Source organism: Chiroxiphia lanceolata, chromosome 9, assembly GCF_009829145.1.
Source record: "Chiroxiphia lanceolata isolate bChiLan1 chromosome 9, bChiLan1.pri, whole genome shotgun sequence".
NCBI classification, from domain to species: domain Eukaryota; kingdom Metazoa; phylum Chordata; class Aves; order Passeriformes; family Pipridae; genus Chiroxiphia; species Chiroxiphia lanceolata.
In genome coordinates this window covers 17,078,033-17,104,258 of record NC_045645.1, presented here as the reverse complement: position 1 = coordinate 17,104,258, position 26,226 = coordinate 17,078,033, and the positions used below count along the sequence as shown (strand labels likewise).

At 41.6% G+C, this 26,226-nt stretch overlaps 2 protein-coding genes, 1 long non-coding RNA gene and 1 other non-coding gene across 4 annotated transcripts in view; 1 reads left to right on the top strand and 3 right to left on the bottom strand.

The window, feature by feature from the left end:
* LOC116791185 (EVI5-like protein) overlaps window positions 1-26,226 on the top strand; it is a 99,473-nt gene that overhangs the window by 11,860 nt on the left and 61,387 nt on the right.
* On the bottom strand, window positions 3,503-10,274 carry RPL5 (ribosomal protein L5). The gene is made up of 8 exons (XM_032696946.1): window positions 10,146-10,274; window positions 9,346-9,415; window positions 9,135-9,250; window positions 7,555-7,689; window positions 6,829-7,031; window positions 5,830-6,007; window positions 4,288-4,376; window positions 3,503-3,666 (listed from the first exon to the last, which is right to left on the bottom strand). The coding sequence occupies exons 1-8, from the start codon at window positions 10,146-10,148 to the stop codon at window positions 3,567-3,569; spliced, it is 894 nt and encodes a 297-aa protein (XP_032552837.1). The 5' UTR covers window positions 10,149-10,274; the 3' UTR covers window positions 3,503-3,566.
* On the bottom strand, window positions 6,169-6,265 carry LOC116791371. The gene has a single exon (XR_004358724.1). It is a non-coding gene; the product is annotated as a small nucleolar RNA SNORD21 (small nucleolar RNA).
* LOC116791186 overlaps window positions 22,668-26,226 on the bottom strand; it is a 69,431-nt gene continuing 65,872 nt past the window's right edge. Inside the window, exon 4 of the long non-coding RNA XR_004358636.1 lies at window positions 22,668-26,204. This is a non-coding gene — a long non-coding RNA (uncharacterized LOC116791186). The remainder of the gene's footprint in view (window positions 26,205-26,226) is intronic.

Sequence of the window (26,226 nt, the reverse complement as noted above, 5' to 3'; positions counted from 1 at the left end):
AGAACTTTTCATTCCCTCTGGCTTCAGAAGAAGCATGGACCAATGGTTCACTCCATCGTGGCCAAGAAAGGCAAAAATAGCTATAGGGCTTCTAGAATTTGTGGAAGATATTTTCCATGGACCTTATGGAAACTTTCTTATGTGTGATACAAGTGCCAAAAACTTGGGATATAACGAGAAATATGATTTGAAAATGATGGACATGAGAAAAATTGTGCCAGAAATGAATTTGAAGGAAATAATTAAAGATCGTCAGTGTGACTCAGATTTGGACTGCATTTATGGCACAGACTGTAGAACACTATGTGACCAAAGCAAAATGAGATGTACCACAGAAGTAATTCAGCCAAACTTGGCAAAAGCCTGTCAGCTACTTAAAGACTATCTGCTTCGTGGTGCTCCTTCTGATATCCATGAAGAATTAGAAAAACAACTGTACTTATGTATTGCCCTTAAAGTCACAGCAAATCAGATGGAAATGGAGCATTCTTTAATACTCAATAACTTAAAAACTTTACTGTGGAAGAAAATTTCTCATACAAATGATTCTTAGCTTCTTCACCAGCAAAGGGAGTATTGATGCCTGCCATTACAGGTCGTCTGCCACATTTGATAAAAACAATCTGCACCTTTTTTAAAAGATATTTCTTTACTCAGATTTTATTAATGGTTCTTTCACTCTTGCCCTTCAGTAAGTACCTTATGACAGGGCTTCTCAAAGAATGAACATGCCACTGAATGATCGGGCAGAGGCCAGAAGTACTTCTGGTGTTCAGTGCTGTGTTATGGAAACAAAAACTCTGCATGCTTGACCGTTCTGTGCACTTTGTCAGATCTTGAACAGGATGAAAGTATTCACTGTGCCACCACATCAAGAGATGGAACATCTTACAATTCTGTGAAAATCACTGCTCACTTGTGAAATACCTGCGAAGGATTTTTATCCCGAGTAGTTTTCTGAAGAATCACCACTACTGCAAATAATGTGTCCAAGTCCAAGCTGCTGTTACGAATAAACTGAATTGTGAGATTGAAGTTTACTAATATCTTGGCATGGCAGAATTTGCACATTAATAATTTTTTAACTGTGGAAAATTAGAATTTTATTCTAGAATGGACAGGTTGTAATATAAGACTTAAATCAGATTCTGTTTACACATTTGTTACCTCATGCTTACATCCTGAATGTTTAAGTAGTTCAGCACTTCTTAATTAAGTCATTGTATGGTGAACCAGGGTGGGGGCCAAGAATTTTAGAATGTTATTTCTTAAAATCATCTATGTGGTCTAGCAGCAATACCAGCATCCATTTCAAAACCTGTAAATTGTTGTATGTCAGTTGAAATCTTTAACCCAAATTAAGGTGTAGCAAATTTTGAAAAGTAAGGAGTTTGTGGACTAAGCTATTGTATGAAAACTGAAGTTAATTAATTTTCAAAAATACTGATAGCAGAAGTGTGCTACCAGTTAAAAAAAGGAAGTTTGCATAGGGTGGGAATCTGCTGTGTAATATGAGAAACAAGTTAATAGTTATGCATAGTCTTGACTCTTTACTGTCCCTCCAAATTTAGCTACTTTTACTTACTTCTTGCAATAGATCAAGAAGATTTATGTGAGAGCTAGACCTGAAATGCAGGAGAGAAGCTGGATTGTTCAGGACCATGGAATATTGCTTAAATTGGAGCCTATGAGATAGTAACAGCTAGGAAAGAGCTGGAAAGTAAGTGAGCTGCAGTGTGTTACTGTTATCCTTTTTTTTTCTAGTAGCATCTATGAGTCATTGTTAAGTCTCGAGTAAATAAACACCATCTGATCCTGGCACTCCACATGGCATGACCACTCTACCACCTTTATTATCCCCTTGCCGCTCTTCAGATTTACATCTATGTTCATAATCTTGCAGAATTGGAGGTCTATAAAACACCTTGATACTGTGCTCACTTCTTATCTGTTATTGTTTAATTTATAGATGCTTTACGTATAAAGTTGTTCAATCCTTTTGATTTTAAAGCCGGTCATCCATATTACTTCTGAATCCTGGCCCCTTAATTCATTCTCAGCTTTACTTAAATATCTGAAAGGTTAATTGTTGCTTTAGGTATCCTGTCTTAAATGCAATCCTTGAATGATTAAACTGAAGTACTGGGCCACAATAAAGTCACATCTTCATACCCTGTGTGATAATATGCAGCTTGGGTTAAGAGAGTACTGTTTTGTGAACTTAAGAAATACTGTGCTCATGCTAATTCTTGTCTCAAACTTGCTACTGTGCTCCAACCACAAACTAATAAGTATTTGTAACCAGCAATGCAATCAAGTGTAAAGTGGTCATGTTCTTGGTGAAAAAAATCTGAGTGATGGCTAAGAGGTTTTGGGCAGAGAAGATTCCTGCCGTTAACAACTGGAAAACATGTTTAATGTGATTTGTTGTACAGAACCTTCATATTTATTGCTGTTGCATCAAGTTGAAGCTTTTGTTGGAACAAAACACTTGTTTACAATAAATCACAGGCCTCCTTTTCTCTTTCAAGAGCAGTATTTACACCAACAACCAGTATCTTAAATCAAAACATTCCTCACTTAGCCTACTTGACCCATGTTTTAACTGTGCAAACAACTTCAGTAAGTCTAATGGGAAACAAAGCACTTATGAAACTGAGATAGTAGGACCTGGGGGTTCTTGGGTTGGGGGTGCTCCTTGGAGGGGCTGTCTCGAGTTGTGTTACTGTGCCAGGATAAACTGCCTTGTGGAATGTGATGTCTTGGACTCTGCTCAGGGAAACCCAGTGTGGCTGTGTCTTGTGGGGGGGTGGGTGGGGAGGCAAGTGGAGCACCCATGGGCTCAGTGGAGCTGCCCCCAGGGAAGGGCCTTTGGTCCCAGCAGTGACAGTCTGGTGTCGCGGCTGCCAGGGAGTCTGGGAAGGGTCAGACTGGGAAGTTTCCTTATCAAGGCCTTGTAACAAAGCACGTATGTGCAACTCAGAAGTGAATTCTCTTATCAATGACTTAATAATGTTTTCAGCTTAAGACAGTACCTGTTTCAGTAGCAGCCAGAACGGGGAGGTGAGTGTGTGAAGTGCCTGAAAACCTAAGTTACCTGTGGGCAGAGGCTCTAGAACCTATTTTGACTACTCTTGTTCTTTTCCTAAGCTACATCCAGACTGCTACCTAACGTTATGCTGAAAGAAAAATTGTGAAGGACATGTAAAGCCCTTTTTAAAATGTTAAAAATCTTTTTCTAGTTACAAGCAGCAAACTCTTATACCTCGTCTTTGATACTCACCATGCCAAAGATTAATAAAATTGATTTCCCCTTCTTATAGGAGTAATTCTAATGCAGCAACCTTGGTCTTTGAAGTCTTATCACCTCTCTTCGCAGTGAAAATTCAATTCACACAGTACTTTGAGAGGGGGAAAAAAACCCTTTCAGGTACAAAATATCTAGATAATAAAAAATATTGTCTCTTTTTATAAACTATGTAAATAAGCCAGTCTTACACTGTTGCTTCTTTGATAAATTTATTCCCGCTTTTTCCAAAGCTTCGCAGAAAACTGTGGAAGTTGTCTTAACTATCAGTTCTGCGCTCCTGGGCCCGGAGGAAGCTGGCCTTCTTCTGAGCAACACGGTCTTTCTTCTGGGCGAGGGACATCTTGGGACAGTTCCATCTGCAGTGTAAGCACAGGGTACGATATAGTCAAGGCAGAAATAAGCAAAAAGGTGGCCAAGAAGCCTGTAGTGCACCACAACTGTGATTAAGAGCGTGACGGAAAAATGTATGTATGCCCACTTCTGTAACATGTTTTATTTTCTTGCAATGACTTAAGGCTGCAGTTAGAGCACCACAAAAAGTTGGACAGTTTGATTTCTCAAGAGGTAAACCCTGTACTCTTTTGTATAGACATTATCAGCCCAATGCAATAGCTGTGCCTTGATTTCTCTTCTCCCACACCCCTGAACAATGAAAATAGTTTAGTACTGACAACGTTGTGCTCTCAGCTGAAGAGAAGCAGCTTTCCCACTGAAAACACTAAGACCTGAAGATACACACCTCAGAGTTCCAGCTATTCAGGCCACATGCATGCTTCACTTGAAATTTTTTTGCTCTTGAATTTCAGATTCCTACTGCTAAAGTTAACTCCTAAGTTATACAGAACTGCTTTTATCTTAATCTGATCTACAGTGTGAATTTTGACACAACTGCTATGTGAATTGCATTACTTGTTTTACTGTAACTAAAATATCCTCAACTGAGAAGTCACATGGATGTTAAAGAGAATGAGTTTTACCTCTTTTTCTTGACTTCTCTCTTGGGTTTCTTTTCATGGACTGGATTATCCCGTATAGCAGCATGGGCTTTTTTATACATTTCTTCCATCTTAAAAAGAAAAAAAAAAAGAAATTAAAATTTAAAGTCACCAAAATGGTCCAGCTGTTGGATATCAAAAATCTGAGATATCCCTAGCTGAGCATGCACTAGAAACCAGTTTCATCACAATACAGCTTGTAATTTGGCATGGTTACCTTTAAAACACTTCCTTCATACAGAAAAGAATTCCACAGCATTAAGAAATTCCTGCTGTCACTATGTTAAATTTAAATCTCCAAACCCAAACTCAGGGCATTTAACAGAGAAAGTAATTTTATCCTTATTTTACAGTTAGTTACTCTAGGGCCTTAGTTCCTTACAGAACTAAGAAGTCTCATAACTACAGGCTGGCATCTTGCAGTTGCTGAAGCCTACTTTCAGTGCTGCAGCTTCCCCAGATTTCAATTAAAAGGCAAGCCAGAAAGTTATTCTACCTAGAATAAAATGCTTCACGTTTACTTAATAAAAAAATACTTCACACAAACTCTGGCACCAGACATGTAATCTTATCACTTTTCAGACCCTACTGCAGTACCCACTACAAAGCTGCTTAATAAAAGGCAGAAGTTGTGAAGCTGTAGCTGCTTTTACAAGTCTTGCAAGAACCATGGTAGTGCCTGCATTGTACTCAGGCATGCAGTAATGCTGCTCTGTCCCAAAGACAACTCTGGCTCCATAATGGCACAAATTTTAAGAATACCTTTGCTGGTGGTTAATTAAGACCACTAGATCTCAGCTGTGAGAAACTTTCTAGGAACATATGTTTTAAAGCTCCAGGACCACTTACTAGGAAAACCAAGCAAGAATATTACAGGAAGCAGGACAAGCATCTGAAAGGAGCTTAATACTTGGAACAAGTGGAAGAAGCACCTCTGTATTCTTACATATCTTCCAGTGTTTTGCACAAAACAGTAAAATTTAAAGCAGTACTAAAATAAAATGTATTAGACTCTGTAGGTTCATGAAATGCTAGCTCCTACAATACAGCTAGCTTGGGCTATTCTGTGTTCACCTGGGACACAGAACTACCTATAGGGTCACACAAATCCTAACACAGATTTGACACGGAACCACATGCTCACAGGTGCAATTGCTACAGCTGCAGAAATGACAGACTGTGGTGCAGGATAAGGATTGAGTGGATAGCAGGTACAGAAACTTCCAAGTTAATTTCTGTATTGGGGATGAGGGGAAGTGGTCCAGCACAGAATGCAATCCTGTAAGCTTGGATTTATAGGCAGAATGTTAAGCTTCACAGCAGGAAAAATGGTCCCGGTTTTGAAAGTTCTATGATATACTACAGAGCCCTTAATGAAGGAAAAAATATTTTCTTTGCACAGATAACATACAGCATGAATCACATAATTTTACATACCAAACTTACTTGCATTACTACAAAAGGCCCTATACAAGACTTACCAGCATCTCTATTAATGCACAAGATCAGCTAGGTAAATCTTACCCCGTCAGGTGTTACATTGTTCTTTATGTACTGGGAGAACTGTTTCTTGTAAGCGTCCTCGTCCTCCTCCATCAGGTAACGCATATAATCTGCAACATTTTGGCCCATGATGTGCTTGCGGTGAACCTCCGCATTGAATTCTTTGCTTTCCGAGTCATAGCCAGGGAAACGTTTGGTACTGTGGAACAGCAGTTACAGTCAAATTAAGACACTGCCAAATGCTCTAATTCAGAGGCTAAGATCCACACAAATTATTGGTACACCATATTCTCCTACAGATAACTGAGGGATAGGACCCTCTAATTAAAAATAAGAAGCAAAAGTTTTAAGTTCATCTCAGCTGCCATCAGTCCCGTCTTGAAACACTGCAGTACATCATACACACACCATGGACCAACTACAGAGTGTTCAGTCATTGCGAGTGTCATCATGTAGCAGCCAAGTCAGAAAAACTGGACAGTTAGTCAAAAATAGGACAGCACGGGAGAGGGGAGGAAAACACATAAGAGATCTCAGGATTTTCTTTCCTCTGCTGCTGCCAGCAGAAAGCAGCAGTCAGCTGTAATATGTGATAATTTTAAATGCAGGTGGACTGCTCAGGCTTAATATTGTACTGACGACTGGAGCAACATACCTGGAATGCACAGGTTTTCGTGGTGAAATGAATACCTACACACAGTTTGGTAAAGACTTAACAGAACTCTAAAGGATATTTACGTAAATGTATTCAGTCACTTGACTTTTAGCACAATCAAATGTCTGAAAGTTTCTCAGCAACAGTTTTGAGATTCCCAGCAGCAATATCAGAATTGCACTTGTGGATTAAAAAATAACCAACAAAAAAACCACCAACCCAGTACCTAGGCTACATAATCATTACCAGGTCAGCACAAAATTATTAACATAAAGTGTTAATAGCACTTTAGTATAAGCAGACTGTCATATACATGTAAAGCATCTCAGGTTAGCCCTAAAGAAATTCTTCCAAACGGAGATTACCTATGAGGGATGGACAGACCACCATCCACTGCACCCTTCAGAGCACCAAAGACTTTGTTTCCAGTGGTAGTTCTGGCAAGACCTGCATCCAGGTAACATGTAAAAGCACCAGGCTTGCCATCCACACTTTCCACGTTGTATTCATCACCAGTGACTTCAACTTGGCCTTCGTAGATCTTATCGAGGCCAAATTTATTCAGAAGCTGTGGGGAAAGGAAAGGCACTTCTGAAATTCTTCCCATTAGTTGACAGAAGGTAGAGTCAACACCACCTTAAAATGTGAATTTGCAGTAGAATCGTGTTTTTAACAGATTTCTTTACAGAAAGCTTTTTAACTATCACCACTGTAAGAATGTCTGTTATGCTTCAACCTACAGTTCCAACAGGCACACCGGTGAACTTAAGACTTATTCATGAGCTCATGTAGGAAATGGATGGATGCAGTTTACATGTTTTCAAACTCTTTAAGGAACATTTCTTACATTTTCATCTAGACTCCCTCCCTCCACCAAACTTAGGGGCTGAGACTTAAAAGTGGGCTGCTGGAGCTGTAACTGTGTGCTGTCATACTTCTGTGATTTGACAGTCACGAGAGGCCATCAAATCTATATGGTAAAGAGCAAAAGTTATTATTTTGAGAAACCCACAGATGAAGTGGGCTTTCCCTTTCATAAGAGAACCAGAAAAACAAGAGCAGCCACCTGCAGGCGCCATGACAATACGTACCCTGCGTGCCAGGAGCAGGCCTGTGCAGTAGGCGGCTGCGTAGTTGGTCAGGCCAACCTTCACGCCGTACTTTGGCAGCTCATGGGCATAAGCAGCACAGACAATCATGTCGCCTTCAATCCTGGCATAGGCAATCTGACAAAAACAAAACAAACATTAGTGTTCTGACAATTCCAGGCTCCATTTATTGTTCCTTTGGCATCTACTTAAGCCAACAGGAATACTGTATGGAGGTGTGCAGCTCACCGCTAACCTCTGCATGCAAGCTCAAGGGAGTGCGGTGTTTTGAGGGTTTGTTTGGGTTTTTTTCCTTGTGATTTTTGGTTGGTTGGTTTTTTTGTTAAAGGAATAATCAACTCCTCAAGTAAGTACACAAAGAATTCAAATCTGTATTAGGACAGTGAAAACGTATATGTAATTACCTCTCCACATAGGTCAAGACGCCAGGAAACTGCCTACAAAATCAACTTTTCAAAGAATCATTACAGATGTGGGTGAATTCTCTCCCACTTTCTGGCACACCTCAGAAAAATGCAAAAAGCATGTGATACAGAGTTTGTGACAACACTGTTACTAACCTTATGGAATGATTTTATTAATGGGTCTGAGACTATCATCATCTCAGGGGTCTCCCGTGAGAAAGCAGTACTATCAGGTATGTTTCTGATGACTCCCACACCTCCTTTCTACATCCAAAAGCTGTCCCCTTTTTGCAGGATTCCTACATACTGGAAAGGCACTATCAGTCAGATGCAAGCACCTGCCACTGATTTTTGTTTTGACTTTCAAAGATTAAATAACCTTGTCAATGACTGAACTGACTATTCTCAACAGCTAATCTTTCTATGAAGGAACAACACTTATATTTTTCCAGCTGCCTCTTTTTTGAGCTTAACAACATATATTCCTGATACAACAAACATGCCTAAGTTTTTAACTCCAAAATTAGTCAAAACATTCTGAAAATGAAACAAGAAAGTGAGCCCAGTGAGAAACAGCATATGATGCAAGACACAACCGCATACTTCATAACACGAAAAAAACGCTTACTATTCTTATTTACTGGTATCCTTTAATCTCACAGGAAAGCCATCATAAGGCCTTGCTGCTTCATATGACCCACATAACATCATGGAAATATAACTATCAAAAGAGAAGGCACCTTCAGATACAACACAATAGCCAATGAAGGTTGACAAGTCACCCTGTCAACTTGGTTGTCTTCAGCCAAGCAAAAAGGCCTCTTTTTGAAGCCCTTTACATAGCAGAAAAAAACCCCAGAGAAATCTTCCCTCTCCCTAAAATTTGCTACTTATTATAGCATCATTAAAGCAGTACAATCTTATATTGCAAATAACCTCACAGAAGAATGTTAACACTAATAAAACTTCTTTTCTATGATGAACATAATTTACTATTGAAGCTGTGACAACATTAAAGATTGTTCTCCTCTAAGGAACTATTTTACAATACAAAAACTTCTCGGATCCAGCCCAAAAATCCCCAGCTGCTCCAACCATCCCCCCTCCTGTTCTCCCTGGGAAGGCCAGTGAGCAGGCAGGAAGCACCGCAGGCCTTACCTGGCAAATGATGTCTCTGTTGGTAACACGCACAATCATCCTGTACTTAGGAGTGTTGTACTTGTTTTTATCCTGAATTACCAAACGTTTGCGGGCATAGTAGTCAGTTTTTCCCTCTGAAAAAGCAAGAGTTGCAGTGTGGAAAAACTTGTGAACAAAGTAAGACTAATCATCAATGACGTTTAATTATATGTTACAGGAAATTTAATACCTCTCCTTCTCCTGAATTTCACTTGGTATCTCTTGAAGTACGCCTTATTCTTGACAACTTTCACAAACCCCTTGGATAAGAAATATAACTAGATGTTATTAACATATAACCACATAAGCCAAGACCATCCAATTAAACGTGCTATGAATAAAAAAGTGGTGTAATCAGGAATAAAACGGGGTTTCTTATACATTTAGATAAAAAGCGTCATAAAAATTAAATGGGGGAAAAACCACAACAGATCAAATCCCATAAATTCTGCCCCTCCCAGAGGAACTAATGCATACTTATCCCCATAACTTCGTACAGGAGAAAACCAAACAGGGTATTTGTCAACTGCAGGCCTTTCTGCACGGACCGGAGCAGTGACCGTGGTCATTTCCTGTCACTCGCGCACAGCCAGTGACTTCTCGGGCGCGTTCTGCCTCAGAGCCTCTCCCCCTGCAGTCCCCTGCCCCGGTCGGTCCGACGGGCACCGGCAGCTCTGTCAGACCCGGCACCGCTGCCCCGCGCCCGCGGCCCGCACCCGACCCAGCGCCGCCGCCCCGGGCCGGCGGAACCTGGCCGAACGCGGCCCAGGGCGACAGCGCCGCTGGTGCCGGGGCCGGGCCGTGCGCCGCTAGAGCCGCTCGTAGCCGCCCGCGGCGCAGCCCCAGCAATGGCAGCCATTGCCACGCCGGCAGCCGCCCCGGGCCCGGCGCAATCGGGCTCCATCCGGCCGGCCGGGACGGCGCGGCGGGTGCCGGGCGGCGGACGCAGCCCTCCCGGACTCCTCTAAGCCCCGCGGGGCCGGTACTGACCATCGTGCCAGGCACTGTCCGGTCCCACCAGGCCGGGGCCCGCTCCGCACGACAACTGCGCTCCGCAGCAACGGGGGAAAGGCCGCGCGTCCCGCGCAGCCGCAGCTCCTCCCTGCCCGGCGGGGCGGGGCGCCGCGCGCGCCCTGCTGCCCCCTGCCGGCCCGGAGGAGCCGCCGCGCGCGGTCCGGGCAGCGCCCGCGGGCAGCCCGGGAACGGGCCTCGCACACCGGCGGCGCTCCCGCGGCACCGCGGCATTCCTTGGGGCGCATTCCCCTGCGCTCGGGCACTGCTGCGGCCACACCCCGAGTACTGCCGCCACTGCTGCTTCCCCCTCTTCAAGAAAGACATCGAGGTGCTGAGCGGGTCTAGAGATGGGCACCGAAGGTGGCGAAGGGTCTGGAAGGTAAGTCCTACAAGGAGCGGCTGACGGAGCTGGGGATGTTTAGGCTGGAGGAGGCTCAGGGTTGACCTTATCGCTCTCTAGAAGTACCTGTAAAGAGCGGGGATGGGCCTCTTCTCCCAGGCAACCAGCGACACTGCGAGAGATCACAGTCTTAAGCTGAGCGAGGGGAGGTTTAAGTTGGACATCGGGAGAAATTTCTTCACAGAAGGGGGGATTAGACATTGGAAATGGGCTTCCCAGGGAGGTGGTGGAGTCACTGTCCCTGGAGCTGTTCAAGGAAAGACTGGATGTAGCACTCGGCGCCATGGTCTGGTTAATATGGTGGTGTTCAGTCAAAGGTTGGACTTGATGGTCTCAGAAGTCTTTTCCAACCTAATTGATTCTGTGATTCTGTGATATCAGAGAAATACAATTCTAAGGAAAAAAATAATATTGCTGTCATCTAACACCTACGTGTAATGCATAATCACTTGCAAGTCTCCTTTTGTTAACCACCTAAGCAGTTATTAGCCTGGGATATATCACAGCAAAGGGGTTCGTAAATGAAAAAATACATAAATTTGATCTTAAAAAAATCACCAATTATGGAAATATGATAGGATTTTAATTCCCTTAATTTTCTAGGGAAAATTCTCACAACTGATAAAACAGTAAGTAATTAAACAAACCAGAAACCCAGTTGAATGCTGTTCTTACAATAAATTATAGATGCTTGGGATTACTGATATTTGATGAATTAAAGCAAGAATTGAACATGTGCTTATATACACATATATGTATATATATACACACTGTATCAAACAGGTCAAGTGGCATCAGATTTCTTGACACTGTCAGACAATGATGCATCTTTTTTCCTGATGTATTTATCTGGTTATCCTCATTCATTTTACTTAAAAAAAACCAAGAACCCATCTCACTAGTTATACATAGACCAATATTTTAAAAAGTTTTTAATATGATATAAATAACCAAGATAATTGAAGAAATAATAAATGTTTCCTACATCAGGCAAGTACCAGCATGGTTTCCTACATGAATGGAGTCACCATCCCTTGAGGTGTTCAAGAAATGAATGGATGACTAGACATGGTCTAGTTGACAAGGTGTTCATCAGTCAAAGATTGGGCTTGATGATCTTGGAGGTCATTTATGAAATATAATTCTGTGATCTAAGAATGATTTTAGAAAGCTCAGAATTCTGCATGCTTTTCAGTTTGTACATGAAGTATCTCTAGGGGAGCACGCTGTCTTAGCTACTCTCTGGCATATAAATTCATGCTCTCCAATAAGGTCTGCTGGCCACAGCTAGGCAATTATTTCGGTGACCAATGTCTCATAGTCAATGGTATCATAAGCAAGACTCCATTAATCTTGTTGTTAAACAAGTAAAAGAAAAAATCAATTTCTTCTTCTCTATAAGAAGACCTTTTACTCCTAAAATAGCTCACCATGACAAAAATCAGCCTGTTAACCCATCACACCCACACACTTTCTTGCTCATTGTCACCCTGCAAACAGAGGCTCCAGCTGAGCTTATTAGCCCCACCACAGAATCTCTTACAATTCAGGGTGAATTGCTCCTCTGGCCTTTAGTGACAATGTTTGTTGAAAGGGTGGCTGCTGTTCATAGAGGCTCTGAACGTGTTGAAATAAAGCCAGTATTTTCAGTGCTTTAATGAGTACTTTAAACTGATAACACATTGATAAGAAAAAGGTATACACTCTTTTTCCCCCGCACTCCCGATGTTATTTCTTAATTTCTGTCATATTTTATGTGTTATTTTTACTTACCTGAGTTCTGGAGAGCAAGGTGTCAGGCAGGTCCTTTAGAGCAGTCTCTTGTATTTGTAAGTCTCTTTATCTGACGAAACCGGTACTTTATCAGCACCTCCTGGAACCAGGGCCCCTGTCCCTGTTTGTCTGCAGAGGACTTAAGGCAGAAACGCTGTTGTCTGTGACTGGACTGACCCGTGGTCACTTGTAGGAATTGTACTTTTTTTTTGCTGTACTCGCAGCAGTGACAGCCTTATTTCCATGCAAAAGAGTTATCCTGAAGGCCTACCTATAACCTATTCCTGCTACTGCTGCTTATTGTTTTTTCAGGAGTGTATTCTTTGCATATTTATGTTATAAAGCAGTAGTATGGAGAGCCGTATGTGTCCTGGAATTACTTTTATATTTTTTTTAATGAAAATTATTTAAGATTTTATTAGAATTCTTCCAAATGAAAATTTCTGTATGGTTTTGTCTAGGAGCCTCTACTCATTGTAGAAGGACAATGGCAAATGGGCTCATTATTAGACGGGAAGCTGCGCCGGGCAGACAGTGTCTCAACTGTTTGTGTAACTAATCGGCATCTGGCTGAAACGTGTCTGACAAATGTGCGTGGGGAAGGGCCCATGTAGCCCGAGGCTGCGTGGTGCTCCCGGAGAACGCGTTACTGTGGGCAGCTTCCAACGCGGAGAACGCGTTATGAAATCCCTGGGCAGACGCTCTAATTACACCAAAAAAGCCAACTCTTCGCGGAGCAGGGGCCTTCGCGTCCTCGCCTCGTGTCGGCGGCAGCTCCCGTGTCCCCGCCGCTGCCGTGAGGAGCGAGCTCGGGGCGGGGGTTCGGATTGCCGCGACCCGGGGCCGGGCGGGGACCGGCTGACGGCCGGGGGCCGTGCCGGTGCGGCAGCGGTGACACCTGCACGGTGCGGGGACAGCTCGCCCCCCCGGCCTTCCAGCACCGGGGCCCCGTGGCAGCCCCCGAGAGCAGCGCCGGTGCGTTCCGCGGGGAGCCCGGCAGGGCAGAGCCGCCGCCGCCCCTTCCCGTCCCTTCCCTTCCCGTTCCCGGCCCGGGGGCTGCGGGGGCCGCCGCCGGCCCCTCGCAGCGGCTGCGCGCCCAGTGCGCCTGCGCGCGGCGCCGGGCCGGGCCGTGTCCGGGGCGCTGGGGCCGGCGGGGCGGCGGCGGGTGTCGGCGGGCCGGACGCCGATGCCCGCGCGCGCCGCTCCTCCCGCCGCGGGCAGCGCTCTCAAGGTGAGGCGCGCCGGGCCCGCGGCGGGCCGCGGAGGGCGGGAGCGGCCGGACCCGGGCGGGGCGCGGCGACCCCGGCCCCGCTGTCTTGTCGCGGCAGGGCCGGGCCGGGCTGGGCGGTGTCGGGGCGCCGCCGGCTGCCTCCGCCCGGGCCCTCCTGGCGGGCCTGGGCGGTGCGGCGCCGCTGCCGGGCGGGGACCCCCCGCGTCCCGCCGGGAGGGTGAGGGGAGGCCGCGCTGCGCGGCCCTGCCCGGCTCGGGAGCTGCGGGGCCGGAGGGTCTCGGGCCCGCGGCGGGACGCGGGTGGGCAGCGGGAGCTCCGCGGGGAAAGTGCCCGGAGGGAGGGGCCGCGGTCCGGGGAGACTCCGGCGGGTCCGTCTGCAGAGGGCGAGTTCTGCCTTGGCTGGTGGGAGTACCCGCCGGTCTGTCATTCTTGAGAGAGAGAATTTTCAAATAGTGCTTCGGAGATCCTGTTTCCTGCCACCTTCTGCTGCATCTGCATGAACGTGGTTATATAATGAGAGTAAAAAGTCAATATTAACGTTTTGGCTACTTATAGCTGTATTTACTAGTGCCATTTTGCTGTGGTTCCGTGTAAAGCCTCCTAATTGTTAGCATTGATAATCAGAGCAATTCCATAGTAAACGAGAAAATGGGTTTATACCATTTTCAATTTTCAGCGTGAGCTGCCATTAACACTGCCTCTATCAAAACATGGCATTCCACATCAGTCTCAAATAACTTCATCTTTTCCAAAGGTCACATGCAAAAGATGTAGAAAGAAGACAAATTCATACGGAGAAGAGCAGATAATGTTCAATATGTTTTACTTGTCTCCAAAAGTATTTGTCAAAAAATTCAGGGTTTTTTTCTTGGTTTTGTTTTTGGTTTTTTTTTTAAATTTGCTTTACTTCACATGTCTAAAGAAGATGGTAGCTGGATCTTGTTTGGTTTACTGGTAGATAGCATTAAAGTGTTTTGTATAAATGTGCTTGTTTATTTCTCTTCCCTTTCTCCAGTGTGCGGTGTCAGCTTTGATGATTATACAGCTCTCTATTTATGCTTATAAAGATTTAAGGCTTATTTTGAAATACATAGCTATGAGTTCTTTTTCAGGTGAGGATTAGGAGAGGAAATAGACACAGCCAAGGAAAGAAGAGCATGATCAGGATGAAAGCACTCGTATTATGAATCAGCATTCCCTGAATCTGATAAAGTGGGATGAGAGCAGCTGTAGGGATTGTCACTGAATGTCCATCCAGCCCAACAGTACCTTGAAGAGGAACAGATGTTTGGAGAAAAAAACCCTTTAACAGGACAGCCCTATTTCCTCCCTGTATCTTCCTAGACTCCCGCGGGTTGAAGCTTAAAGGCTTCCTGAGCTACAGCTGCTGGCTTGGATTTTTTGCTTTGGTAATGTTGGTTGGGTTTTTTTGTTGGTGTTTTGGGTTTTTTTGTCCCCACTGCACTCCCTATGTTTGCCTTCTGTAGACTTGTTTAGTTGCTGTTAAACAAGAAAACAGGAGGTGGTTGGAGAGTGGAGTGGTTGAAATGGTGTTAATGGAAAGGAAGAGATGGGAGAAAAGCTTTTCCAATTTTATGGGAGAAGAAGGGATGGAGAAAGTGACATGCCTAAATAATTACTGTCAGTTTGTTCTCTGGGTAGGATTGATAGTAAACAAACGAGTAATCAAAATGGGAAGACAAGTCCTTTGTCAGTGAATTTTGGAAAACAAAAGTGTTTACCTTGCTAATTCAAGCTTCTAATACCATAATTTAGAAGGGGGAAAACAGCTGAGTTGGGGGTATGCATACTTAAGATTATGCATATATTTTCTTAGTCTTCCTGGGTTGTTTTCTTAACTTGTAGAAAAAAGAAATTCTAATGCTTAAGGAAGAGACATAGTAGAATTTAATATTTTAGATATAATTTTAAGTGTCAAATGCATAGTTTAAAAGAACAAATCTTTCTCTGGTGGTCCAAGAAGAGAAACAATAATGAAAAGAAACCCTAAGTTTATGAATGTTGCTTTCTAAACTAACCTATACTTGCCTTGATTACAGTCTCTTCGTTTTTTTCCAGACCCAATTAAAATAGTATAGTTTAACAAAAGAAAGTAAATATTATAGGGAGTATGTAACTTTGAGTTGTTAGATGTATTCTCTGAAGTTCTTGACTGTCACTGAAGGTTGTAGATAGCATGCTGAATTAAAGCCTCATGTCTTCTGTAGGCCAGTTTTTGATCCCTTTAACTTGGGAATACTGTCTTTCATGGCAGTTGTCTCTGCTTAAGTGTCTGTGGATTGCAGTGCATCCTTTTCTTCTCCAGCAAGTGGGGATTGCAGCACATGGGTAGTGACAGTGCAGGGCCTCTGCTCTTGCTGTGCTCATTTCATACGCAGTCGTGATGTGGTTTTGTTGTGTGTGTGTACACAGAAACTGTATTATCAAAGGTAGCAGCAGAAGTCATTTACTGAATTGTAGCTTTTCTGTAATTACTCTTAATGTTGTCTAACTTCTTGTGAACTCTGGAAGTTATTCAGTTTAGCTGTGAAGTGGTGTTTTGGGGAGAGCCTGGGAAGTGTTGAGCCTGTATAGGGGTCAGGCAAGGAAGGATCTCCTTTCAGTCATGATGACAGGGATGATGCTCTGTCTTATTTCAGGCTGTGTGACTGTCAACTTTGTTTGCTAATTGTCTGCAAAAGTAATCCTTCTCAGTCTCAGCCAGACAGTTGCATATTTGGGGTTAAGTACAGTACTTGGGTTGGTCTTTATTCTGGGCAAGAAGTAAGGTGGTTGGACAGAATGACTGGGGACACTTAACCTTTTTGTATTAATTTCCAACTTGGAAAGCAGCTAAAAGCCATCACTAAATGTCTTCATGTTCTTTGGTCTGTCGTCTTGCCTGACCTGTATGTCCTTTACTTCCACAGTTAAAAAAAAGAAAAACAAACCCTAACTTATTGTTTTGGTAATAGGTTGTTATAATGTGTTCTGCTACATGGTAAGCTATTGAACTTCCCAACTCTTGAGTTTGCTTATGTCATGACTAAATCTTAGTGCTTCTTAGCATAGCACTAAATACCTGTTTGGTACATCATAGCATGTTCTTGATGCTTTAATTTAAAGAATATAATTATATTGTGATGATAATGTATTAATTATGTATTTTTTCTTTGGTTTCATCAGGCTGGCAGATGGGACCAGTCTTTCAGTAATGCACTGTGTTTATCATGAGTTAACCATGCCTTTGTAGCTAAGAGGATGTTAGAAGAGCTTACTGTTACTTTTCTTACAAAAAACAATCAAATGTCACTTAAAATGGGTGTAAAAAAAGTAGTTGCTAGCCAAAACCTGACATTGGGAACATGTCCAGTCCACATAACTATAGAGTGACATTGTGTAGAAGTTAGTTTTACATCTCTCATTTTTCATGTATTCTTCTTGATTATATGTAGTTCAAACAATGAAGTACTTTCAGGCATTGTAAGAAGAAATTCCAGCTTCCATGCTGTCTGAAGCAGCAGAGCTAAAACCCAGTATTCATTAAGCAAAGTCATTTTTTTTCCTCCATTGGAATGCATTACTAGTGGAACTTCATAGGTTTGGCTGAGGCCTTAGTAAGTATTTCTCAGCCCTTTGGAAAAAGAATTGTGATTGGTCTTTCTAAAGGCAAAGCTGCAAAAGCAAGTTAGAATTCCATAGTAAGACACATTATGTTAAAATGGACTTGGGATTTTTACATAAATTTTCTAGTGTCAGACTGACACTTAAAAATCATCTGTTTCGATGATCTTCCTTGCATTTTTCCCGTAGTAGGCCATTTTGAAAGAAGTAAACAGGCCCTTACTTCCAAATGGAAGTGCAACAGTCAGTGTGGCTAGCTAATCAGAAAATAACTGACTTCCTTTGATGATGAGCAGATACATATTTCTGTGAAGAGCCATTTCCCTTTTCTTTATTTAATATCTAAGGAAAATGAGATTTCTAAGACTTGTGCTCAGAGCAGGCTGCAGGAACACTGTTGCTTAAATAGCATGGAGGAAGACTCTTCCATAGCCACAAAAATACCTTGGTTTCAAGTTATGCTATAAGTGCTTGTGAGGGCAAGTCATGGCTATGCTAAGAAAATTAGTGGGCAAAATGAAATATTACTGCAAGACCATGGATGTTGGATGGATTGTGTTAGAAGAATTGACTATTGATGTATGCAGCTGTGTTTATACCTGCTCTGTTTACTGGGTAGCTTGGACAGCTTTTCTGTGTGGAAATTACTAAACTGGTTATGCTTCTCGCTGCTAAAATCTTTCATTTCTTGTTGGCTGTCAACAGCTGCAGGTTGCAATGAGTTGTAGTTCACAAGAAAAGCTGGTTTAGAAACTGTTTTACTCTTGAGTTTAACTGATAGAAAGTTGGCCTTTTAACTGATCATTTAATGGAAAGAAGAGGGTTCTCACCTGAAGTGGGTTCTCACCAGTCATGTGGTTTGTTTAAAATTGTAGTAAGTGATTAATAAAGGGTTACGTGTTACTGTATTGCATAAGGACTATGCTTATGTTCTTTGGTTTCTCCATCAAGTCTCATTTCATACATCCCTTTGGAAAGGGAACTGTGCACAACTTGGTAAATGAGAGATGAGCATTTTGGTTCTAACCTGCAGATTGTGGCATAAGTTCATATTATCTCTATAATCAAGGAGAATTAGACCTAGAAAATACTTGAGCTGCTGGCACATAAAACCCAAAGTTGCATAGAATGGTATGTTTTCATGTGTCAGATACTGGATCCTTTTAAACTTACCAATTTAACTCCTTGTAAGTTTTGTATATCTTTAAAATAAAGAGTTATGCTAAAAACATTGATTTTAATTAAGGCTCAATGAACATTTAAAAATATGACTCGGTTGTTTCTCACTTCTGGCATATGGACCTAAGCCTTATAGTAAATTTAACTCCATTTGTATTCTTTTGTTTATTTTGGTTCTGATGTAGGGTAGATGCTAGTTCTGGCTCCTTTCCAGGAGAAAGTTGGCTAAAAGCAACATTAAGGAAGTTAGCCTTTGGGGGAATGAGTAGGAAAGTAAAATATGTAGAAAGGAGCTTTAATTATAAGCATGTGATCTTCAAAGTGTGTTACTCTTTTGTAAATGCATGATGATACTTGAACTCCAGTGAAATTATTGAGTTGCATTTTATTGAAAAGAAAAAACCCTAAATCTTCCGATCTAGTGCACAAACAAACTGACTTTGCAGTCAGTTCTTAGCTGATTAATCTGATTCTTCCCTGTTTTGTTAGCCAAGGGGATGGTCCTTCAAGTATATGTATGTTTTGTTTGGCATGCTGAGTCTCAAAAACAAAGAAATTTTCCAGCCTGAGGTCTAAGAGAACAAAGGAAGTTCCCTGTTAAAAGTTTTTACTGTAGTCCATCAGTATTTTCTCTTGCAGCCCAAGGAGCTCTCAGCCACCTTATGGACAAATACACTGTATTTAATTCTTTTCCCCTTGAAAGAAGGCTTCTCTGGTTTCCTGAAGGACACATCCCTGTGTCAGATTTGAAACTTTTTTGATAAAGGGCCAACTTCAGATGGACAGGAGATAGTGTCTGCAAAAACAGTGTGGTTTTTCTTCTCAGCACACGGGGACAATGCTCAACAGACTGTAAATCACACTGGACTTCAGAGGTAATTAAAAACCTGAAATTGTTCTTGGAAATAAAGGGAATTTAGTTTAATGTGGTCAGTGATGGAAATGTTAGTCAGACAGGACTTTGAGCAATGATTTCAACTTTTAGTAGATTGCTACAACATTTCTAATTAAACATTTCTAATTAACTCCTTCTTAAAACACCTCACATACTAGTTGTGTTTGTGAACTTCCACTTCAGGTTTCTTTGGGACCATGAAAACCCCATGACTCATTAGTCTGATGATGACTTTTAAAGAGTGATGCTACACAAAGCTTTCTAATAGCATGAGTTTTATGCCATCTAAAATGTTAGACTGCTTTATTTTTTTTATATCAGAAAGACTGGGAGAGCTAGTGAGTATCAAGTGAAATGGAATCTGGGGAATGCTAGCCATGATATTCCTGACTATTGTTAGGCAATATTCCAAGTAAAATCAAGAGCATGTCAGCAGAAATCAGTTATATGAATTTGTAGTGTAAAAGACACAAATGAAGCTTACAGTGAAGCTGTGTTTGAGCCCTAAACTGGGATTTTAGCTTGTCAGGGAGCATTATAGCAGGCTAATTCACCAGCTACCTCTCCTGCATGTGTCATTGACTGAGTCAGTTTAATTTATTCTTCAGATATTAGAATGCCATTAACTTTGAAGCGAGAAGGAGACTGGGTCTGTGGAATGCTATATAACTGGCTTGAAAACCACATATACGATTTCAGCCCCAATTACGTCAGACTTCTTTTTATATGTAGACTAGTATGAAGATTACTTCCTGTATTCTGGAAGTTCCCATTTCTTTCTCTTTTCAGGAAGAGAAGGAATAGTTTAAAGCATATCATATATGCAGCAGTGTTTGTGTAAGGTGTGCAGTTATTTTTACTTTGTCATATGATAAAAATAGTTGAGACACTATTTTGGGTAATCAAGATACCTGTAACTCTTTAATACCAATTTTCTTCAGGGAAATGTAGGATATAGGTAGTAAGCTAATTTGATGTGCACAGTGAAGAAACTTTTTAAAAACAAATATAAATAGACTTTTTTAGAAAAAACCCAAATGCCTGGCATTGCAGATACATGTGGGTGCTAACATATTTGGGCTTACTGTAAGGTCCTGCACTTTACCTTAGGATTCTCAGGGAAAGAGGTTTATACAGTTGTATGTAGTGTGGGGTGTTGCAGTCTACCTTCAGCTAACCTTACTTAATAAAATAAGTAAGGTTACTTAACCTTACTAAAATAAAATATCATGTGTGCTGATCCACTGCAGTGTTCCTTTGAGTAACTCAGAAATCTAAACACAGTATTGTACTTCCTCTAGGTAATAAAGCTCTGTAATCATCACCTAATTAAAGATACTAAACATAAAGTTGAGATACTGAATTTTATATATAATAGGCATATATATGCTGCATATCATATGCATCTGTGGATAATATAAATATAAACATTTATCTTTGCAGTAACTTTGAGGATGTAGCAGACAGGTCTGTGCCTTGCCTGACTGACTGATCAGGTGGCTGAGAGTTGCTGGTGGTTCTGTTTTGCCCACTGGAAACTGCATCAGAGTACAAAGTCTTTACTAATTAAGTCTTATGTCCTTGTATCTTTCAGTATGTTCAAACTCAAAATCCATACGTTTCTTTAGGAGGTATCTGCATGACCTTAGGCAGGGGGATGCAAATGGGGTCCTCCTGGGTTTGTTGGCAAACTGGGAGCAGTGTAGCTAATATGGCTTGGAACCTGAATGAGTGTCCCTGCTTTGGAGCTGGGTGATGCTGCTTAGTTCCACGTGTGCTCCTGCTCCTGCCTGCTTGTCTCCAGACCTAGCCATCTTCAGTGGAAAGTGTTGGTGTCCTCAGGAGCAGGCTGGAAGTGGGATTTGTGTTCAAAATCTCTGATAAATTGGCAGGTTCTGGAGTGAGCCCTCTGTGGGGAAAAAGCACATTTTTAGAATGGGTTGATTCTAGTTTTGATCACACATTAATAATAGTTAATAATGGCTTGAGCATCCTGATGGTGCTCTGGATGATTTGGCATCCTTCCCAGCCAATGTAGGTTACCTTTTGTACTCTTCAAATATAACTTGAATTTCAGCATCTGAAAAATGCTGGGAAAAACAAGGAAACCAGTTCTCTTTGTAGAGCTGAAAAACTGGCTGAGGTGAGTTGAGCAAAGAATACTGTTAACTGGGGGCTTCCAGCCTGGGCTGGTCAGCTGGAGAGAGCTTGCCTAGATCTGGGAAGTGTTGGGGCTTGGGGAGCGGAGCCTGGGCTTGAGCTCTCTGTAGCTGCTGGCCCGGTGGTATAAGAGGCACCAGGTGGAGCAGCTTTACAAGATGAGAGCTCCAGCGGGGAGGTGCGGCAGGGCACAGGGGGACCAGCAGAGGTGGGAGAGTGACGGCTAAGGCAGAAGTCCTGACTCGTGCAGTTAGATTTATCACTGGGGCCTAGCTAAGATCTTAGGAGGGGCACTGTGGTGTATCTGGCTGTCCTTGTTACTGCTACAAACAGCTGAGCACATGACTATAATCTCTTCCACTGCAATTAAGAGTAGCAAAGGGAAGGACACTTTGTAACTGAAGTGCAGAGCATCGTTTTTGTCGGCAAAAGGCCTGCAGATCTGTCACTGTTTAAATAATAACCAGGTTTTTAAAGAAACATTTGTTTAGGAAAGCCTTGAGAAGACTGTCCAAAAATACAAAGATTAAAGGTTTAATGAGATTTGCTTTCTTGAGTGTTTCCAGAATGCTGTGTTAAGCAAAATCACATCTCTAAAGCAGGGAGGTTAAACCAAGTGCTTATACAAATTTTCCTGGAGTTGGTGATATCCAGTGAAACTATCAGCCATCATTCATAGTGAATGTATTCTTATTGCTGTCACTGAGTTTTAATTGGAGAAGCCTCAGTTTCTCTAGCAGGGCTAGAGAGAAACTTTTAGCTCTACCCTTTGTGCTGTCAGAGGAAAGAGGGACATATCTCTTGGGAGTCAGCAGGATTCACTTGTGTACTGTGGGTACGTATTGTCTTAGTGGAGTGACACAGATTTCTTGCTGCAGGGGTTGTCAGCAGAACGGTGGGAGAGAGCAGTGGTCTGCGGTTTAGTGATGGCCAAGTAAACTACCCTGTTGGATGGAATGGTGTACATGGAGTTGAAAAGCTTATGACATGTAGAAGGGATTTTCAGTCTTTATTAAGAGGAGGGTAAAGAGTTGGAAAGGCAAGTATAGGAGCACTCAGTGTGTGTCCATAGGAATGCTGATATGTTGCTCCTTACAGGAGGAAAAAATAATTAAACTATATAGATTTGCAGCTTAAATTTGATAAAATAACTCAAGTAACTGGATCTTTACATGTTAACATTGCTATTCTGTGTTCTCCACATCACTAAAATCAGCTCAACAAATGTAACTGCTATTTCCATACTTTTCTGAAGAGAATCATTACAAATAAACTAATATCAAAATAATTTGCTTTATTGGTGGTGATTTTCTATTACAATTTAGACTAAGTTCTATTTGCATGTTAGTATTTAAAGGGAATCAAAAGAAAAGACATACTAAAAAGAAATAAGCAAAACCAAACCCGTAAAATTACTACTGACAATGTATACTCACTTTCAGAAATCCTAGTATTTTAAAACTGACTTCCTGAACATTGTAATTCTAAACCAGAGTATTTTATTTCCACTTCTCATCAAAATACTGATTTGTTTTCAGATTAGAGTAAAACCACACAGCAGAAAGAAAGGCTTAAAACTGTGCATGTGACTTATTTTACAATTAATGTTCCTACGTTTATTGACTAGATGTTTATTTATTAGAGTCATAGGTATGAGGTATGCATTTGTTCAGATCAGGTTTCTTGGGACACAGCCCAAGGTTTTCTCACTTTCAAATTTCAGTGACCTGTTTTCTGGAAGGTCTTAAGTCACTTATCAGAGAATAATTCTTTGAAATCTTCTGCCACTGTTATAAATTTTGAAATTAACATAGGTGAAATGATGAAATATGAAAACTCCTGTTATTCTATCCTATTTAGGGAAATAGATAATGAACTGATAGCTAAATGCCTTCTTGTCTAGGTCCAAGAGTCTTCACTGATGCTGACAATTTAAGAGAGCTGGTTTTAAAGTTTTAGGAAAACCTGGAAAACCCTGACAAAAACGATGTAGGTGTGACTAGTTAGCTGTTATATCGGAATTGTATTTTTCTTAATTTAGCTTGGCCTTAGGTGACTGCCATAGCTGTTTTTCTCCAGACAAATTCTTCATGTGTTTTTTTGTGCAAACTTCACTGTGAGCCTTTTGATTTTCAAATATTGCTTTTGGCAGCTGGACGCTTTGCTTGCTCTATGTGTCAATGCTTTCAGAGAGATGGCTAGGAATAGTTTTGTATTCTGATACATTCTAATGAAACTCTGAGCTGCTCTTAGAAACAGTAGCATTGTTAGATACATTGTTCTGACTGATTTAAAATGCTGGTTTGCCTGGTTTTCTTGACCATACTTTTTCTTGATATTCCTCACATAATTGGCTTCTCCAAACCTTTGAGTTAATTTGTTTAATGCCTGATGAAATCTTGGTGAATGAATGTTAGCAAAGTTCTTGATTTCTGTCCCCTACACCACCCACCACTTCAGCGCTCTTACCATGCAGTGTGAGCCTCACATTTATAGGCCAGATTGACCTTGAATTTACTTTTTTGCCTTAAATCTTCCCAGTTACTTTGTGAAGAGATAAAAAATTGAATGTATTTTCTCTTCCTATTTGCACCACAGGGTATTACTCAAAATCACTGCTTTCCTAATCTTTATACCTAAGATTCTTAGTACGGGTGACTCTTAAAGCCTGCTGTGTATGGCAGTCATTTTTACCGTGTTGTTAAGATTGGCCCTGTTTCTGCTGGCACTTATTTTTGGAGTAGTTGCATTACTTGTGATATTTTAAGCAGTTTAAAGCCTTTGAGAAAATAATCAGTCTTAAGTAAGATGTATGAGTTACCTTCATTATAATGCAATTTCATTCAAAGTGAAACAGCAGTAATTTATCCTTTCATAGTGACAGTGAATAAAGGATATAGACTGAGAGTGAAATATTAATGTACTAAAATTAGGATTTTGAAACGTCTAGTAATTTTTATTCCTTTCTTGTATAAAAGATGGTGTCAAATACTAGTGTTGAAAGTAACTTTTTCCAAGATTATATTTAAAATATATATGTTGGGATTTCTGTGTTTTGGTTTTTTTGTTTGGTTGGCTTTTTGGTTTTGGGGTTTTTTTTGTAATTGATATACCTGAGTCTTTCTGTCCCACAGTGACATAAGAACCAACTGGAATCTTTCTGATGCTTGCATTGGGGACCTTACTATTCCCACCCTGCATCTGAAGGCTTCTGGCAGAATCTGATGCCATTTTCAGAGTGAATGTGGAACATATGGAAATTGGAAACCCCTTTGCAGTCTTCTAGGAGAGCTCTTCAGTGTCATGTTGTTGGTGGAGAGAAAGTGGGGAGGTTGAGTACTACTGGTTTGGGTTTGACCTGTGGTGTTCCTCTTGTTATCTGAAGGCATTCAGTGTGTCTTCCTTTTGATATGAAGTGACAATAAAACAATGCTGTATTTGATTGACAGAAAAGTTCTTTGTAGCATTGCATCCAAATAAAAGCTTCTGCTTTAGCAACCAGTCACTCAGTCTATATATTGTGCTTCAGATAAATGCACAGTGTTATGAGATGGATTTACTCATTCCAGTAATTTTACTTTAATTAGATAATATTGGAGGATCTTCAGAAGTGACTTTTTTTCCCTGTAGCTCAGTGTCTTTAGTATCTTAGTAATTATTTATAGGCTATACTGCAGAATTGTTTGTCGCAACAATTGAGTAATTCAGTGTTTTGAGGAAATCAGCAAAGGTCAAAATAAATAGTTACCAGCAACACCACTTCAAAAGTTCCTCTTCAGCCTTTGTTTTGCCAAGTTTTAACCTTTGCTCTGCAGCTAGCCCTTCCTCTGAGGTGCATCTGGATTTTCTCTGAGTTGGGCTGGGGAAGAATTAAACTCTGAGTCACTGTAGGTCAAAGCCCTGTATTTTCAGATGCTGAAGGAAGCTCTAGTGAGGGGTTCACTACAAAACGCCCAAAGGGCTGCTGTTTTCATTTCCTGAGTGAGCAGCGGCTCTGTTCTGACTGCTCTGACCCCACAACTCTGGTCAAGAAATAGCAGCAATTAATGATTAATGAATTGGCAGAATTAATGAAGTGGCAGGTAACCTTCACTTTCCCAAACCCCCTGTTTCCCTGACTGCTCAAGTAGCACCTCTTACTCTTCCTCCAAAACCCCGGGCCTGTCCAGGCACTGGCAGTGAGACTGGGGATTAAGGACACTTGGTGTAGGGAGTGACCTGAAGAGAAAATAAGGAAAGAGCAGAGCCGGCAGTGTGATGCCTTAGTGTGAGACATTTGGGAGCTGTTGTAGATTCCTGGGCATAAATTCTTTGAGACTGTTTTCTGCACACTGGCAGATGCTAGAGGATCTTTTGCTTTGGTGTAGATTAGAAATATGGTGTCCCTGCTCCTCTGTCCTGCCACCGTAGGGATTAGTGAAGGTGAGCAGTGGGTGGCCTGGAGGGTTTACACTGATATTTGTTACTTGTACTGCTTCAGTGCCTATCACTAAAGCAGTTGATTGTTGCTATATCTATTTTTCTACAGTTTCTGTACCATTATTAGTTTATCAAGATGTTTTAAAATAAGCTTTTATTTCTATTTATTTTTGTAATGGGAAGTCGGAGCTGATCCTGGATCCTGTGGTATTTCTGTACTGCAGAGATGAGCTCTGTGAGTATACATCAGGAATTTCTCTGAGTCTGTCTTTGGGATGAGCAGCATACTTGCATGTTACTTCTATAATGTTGTATGCTGTTGATGCTTGTGTAACTTCTGACAGCCTTGGGGTTCTGGAGAGATAATAATCTCAGT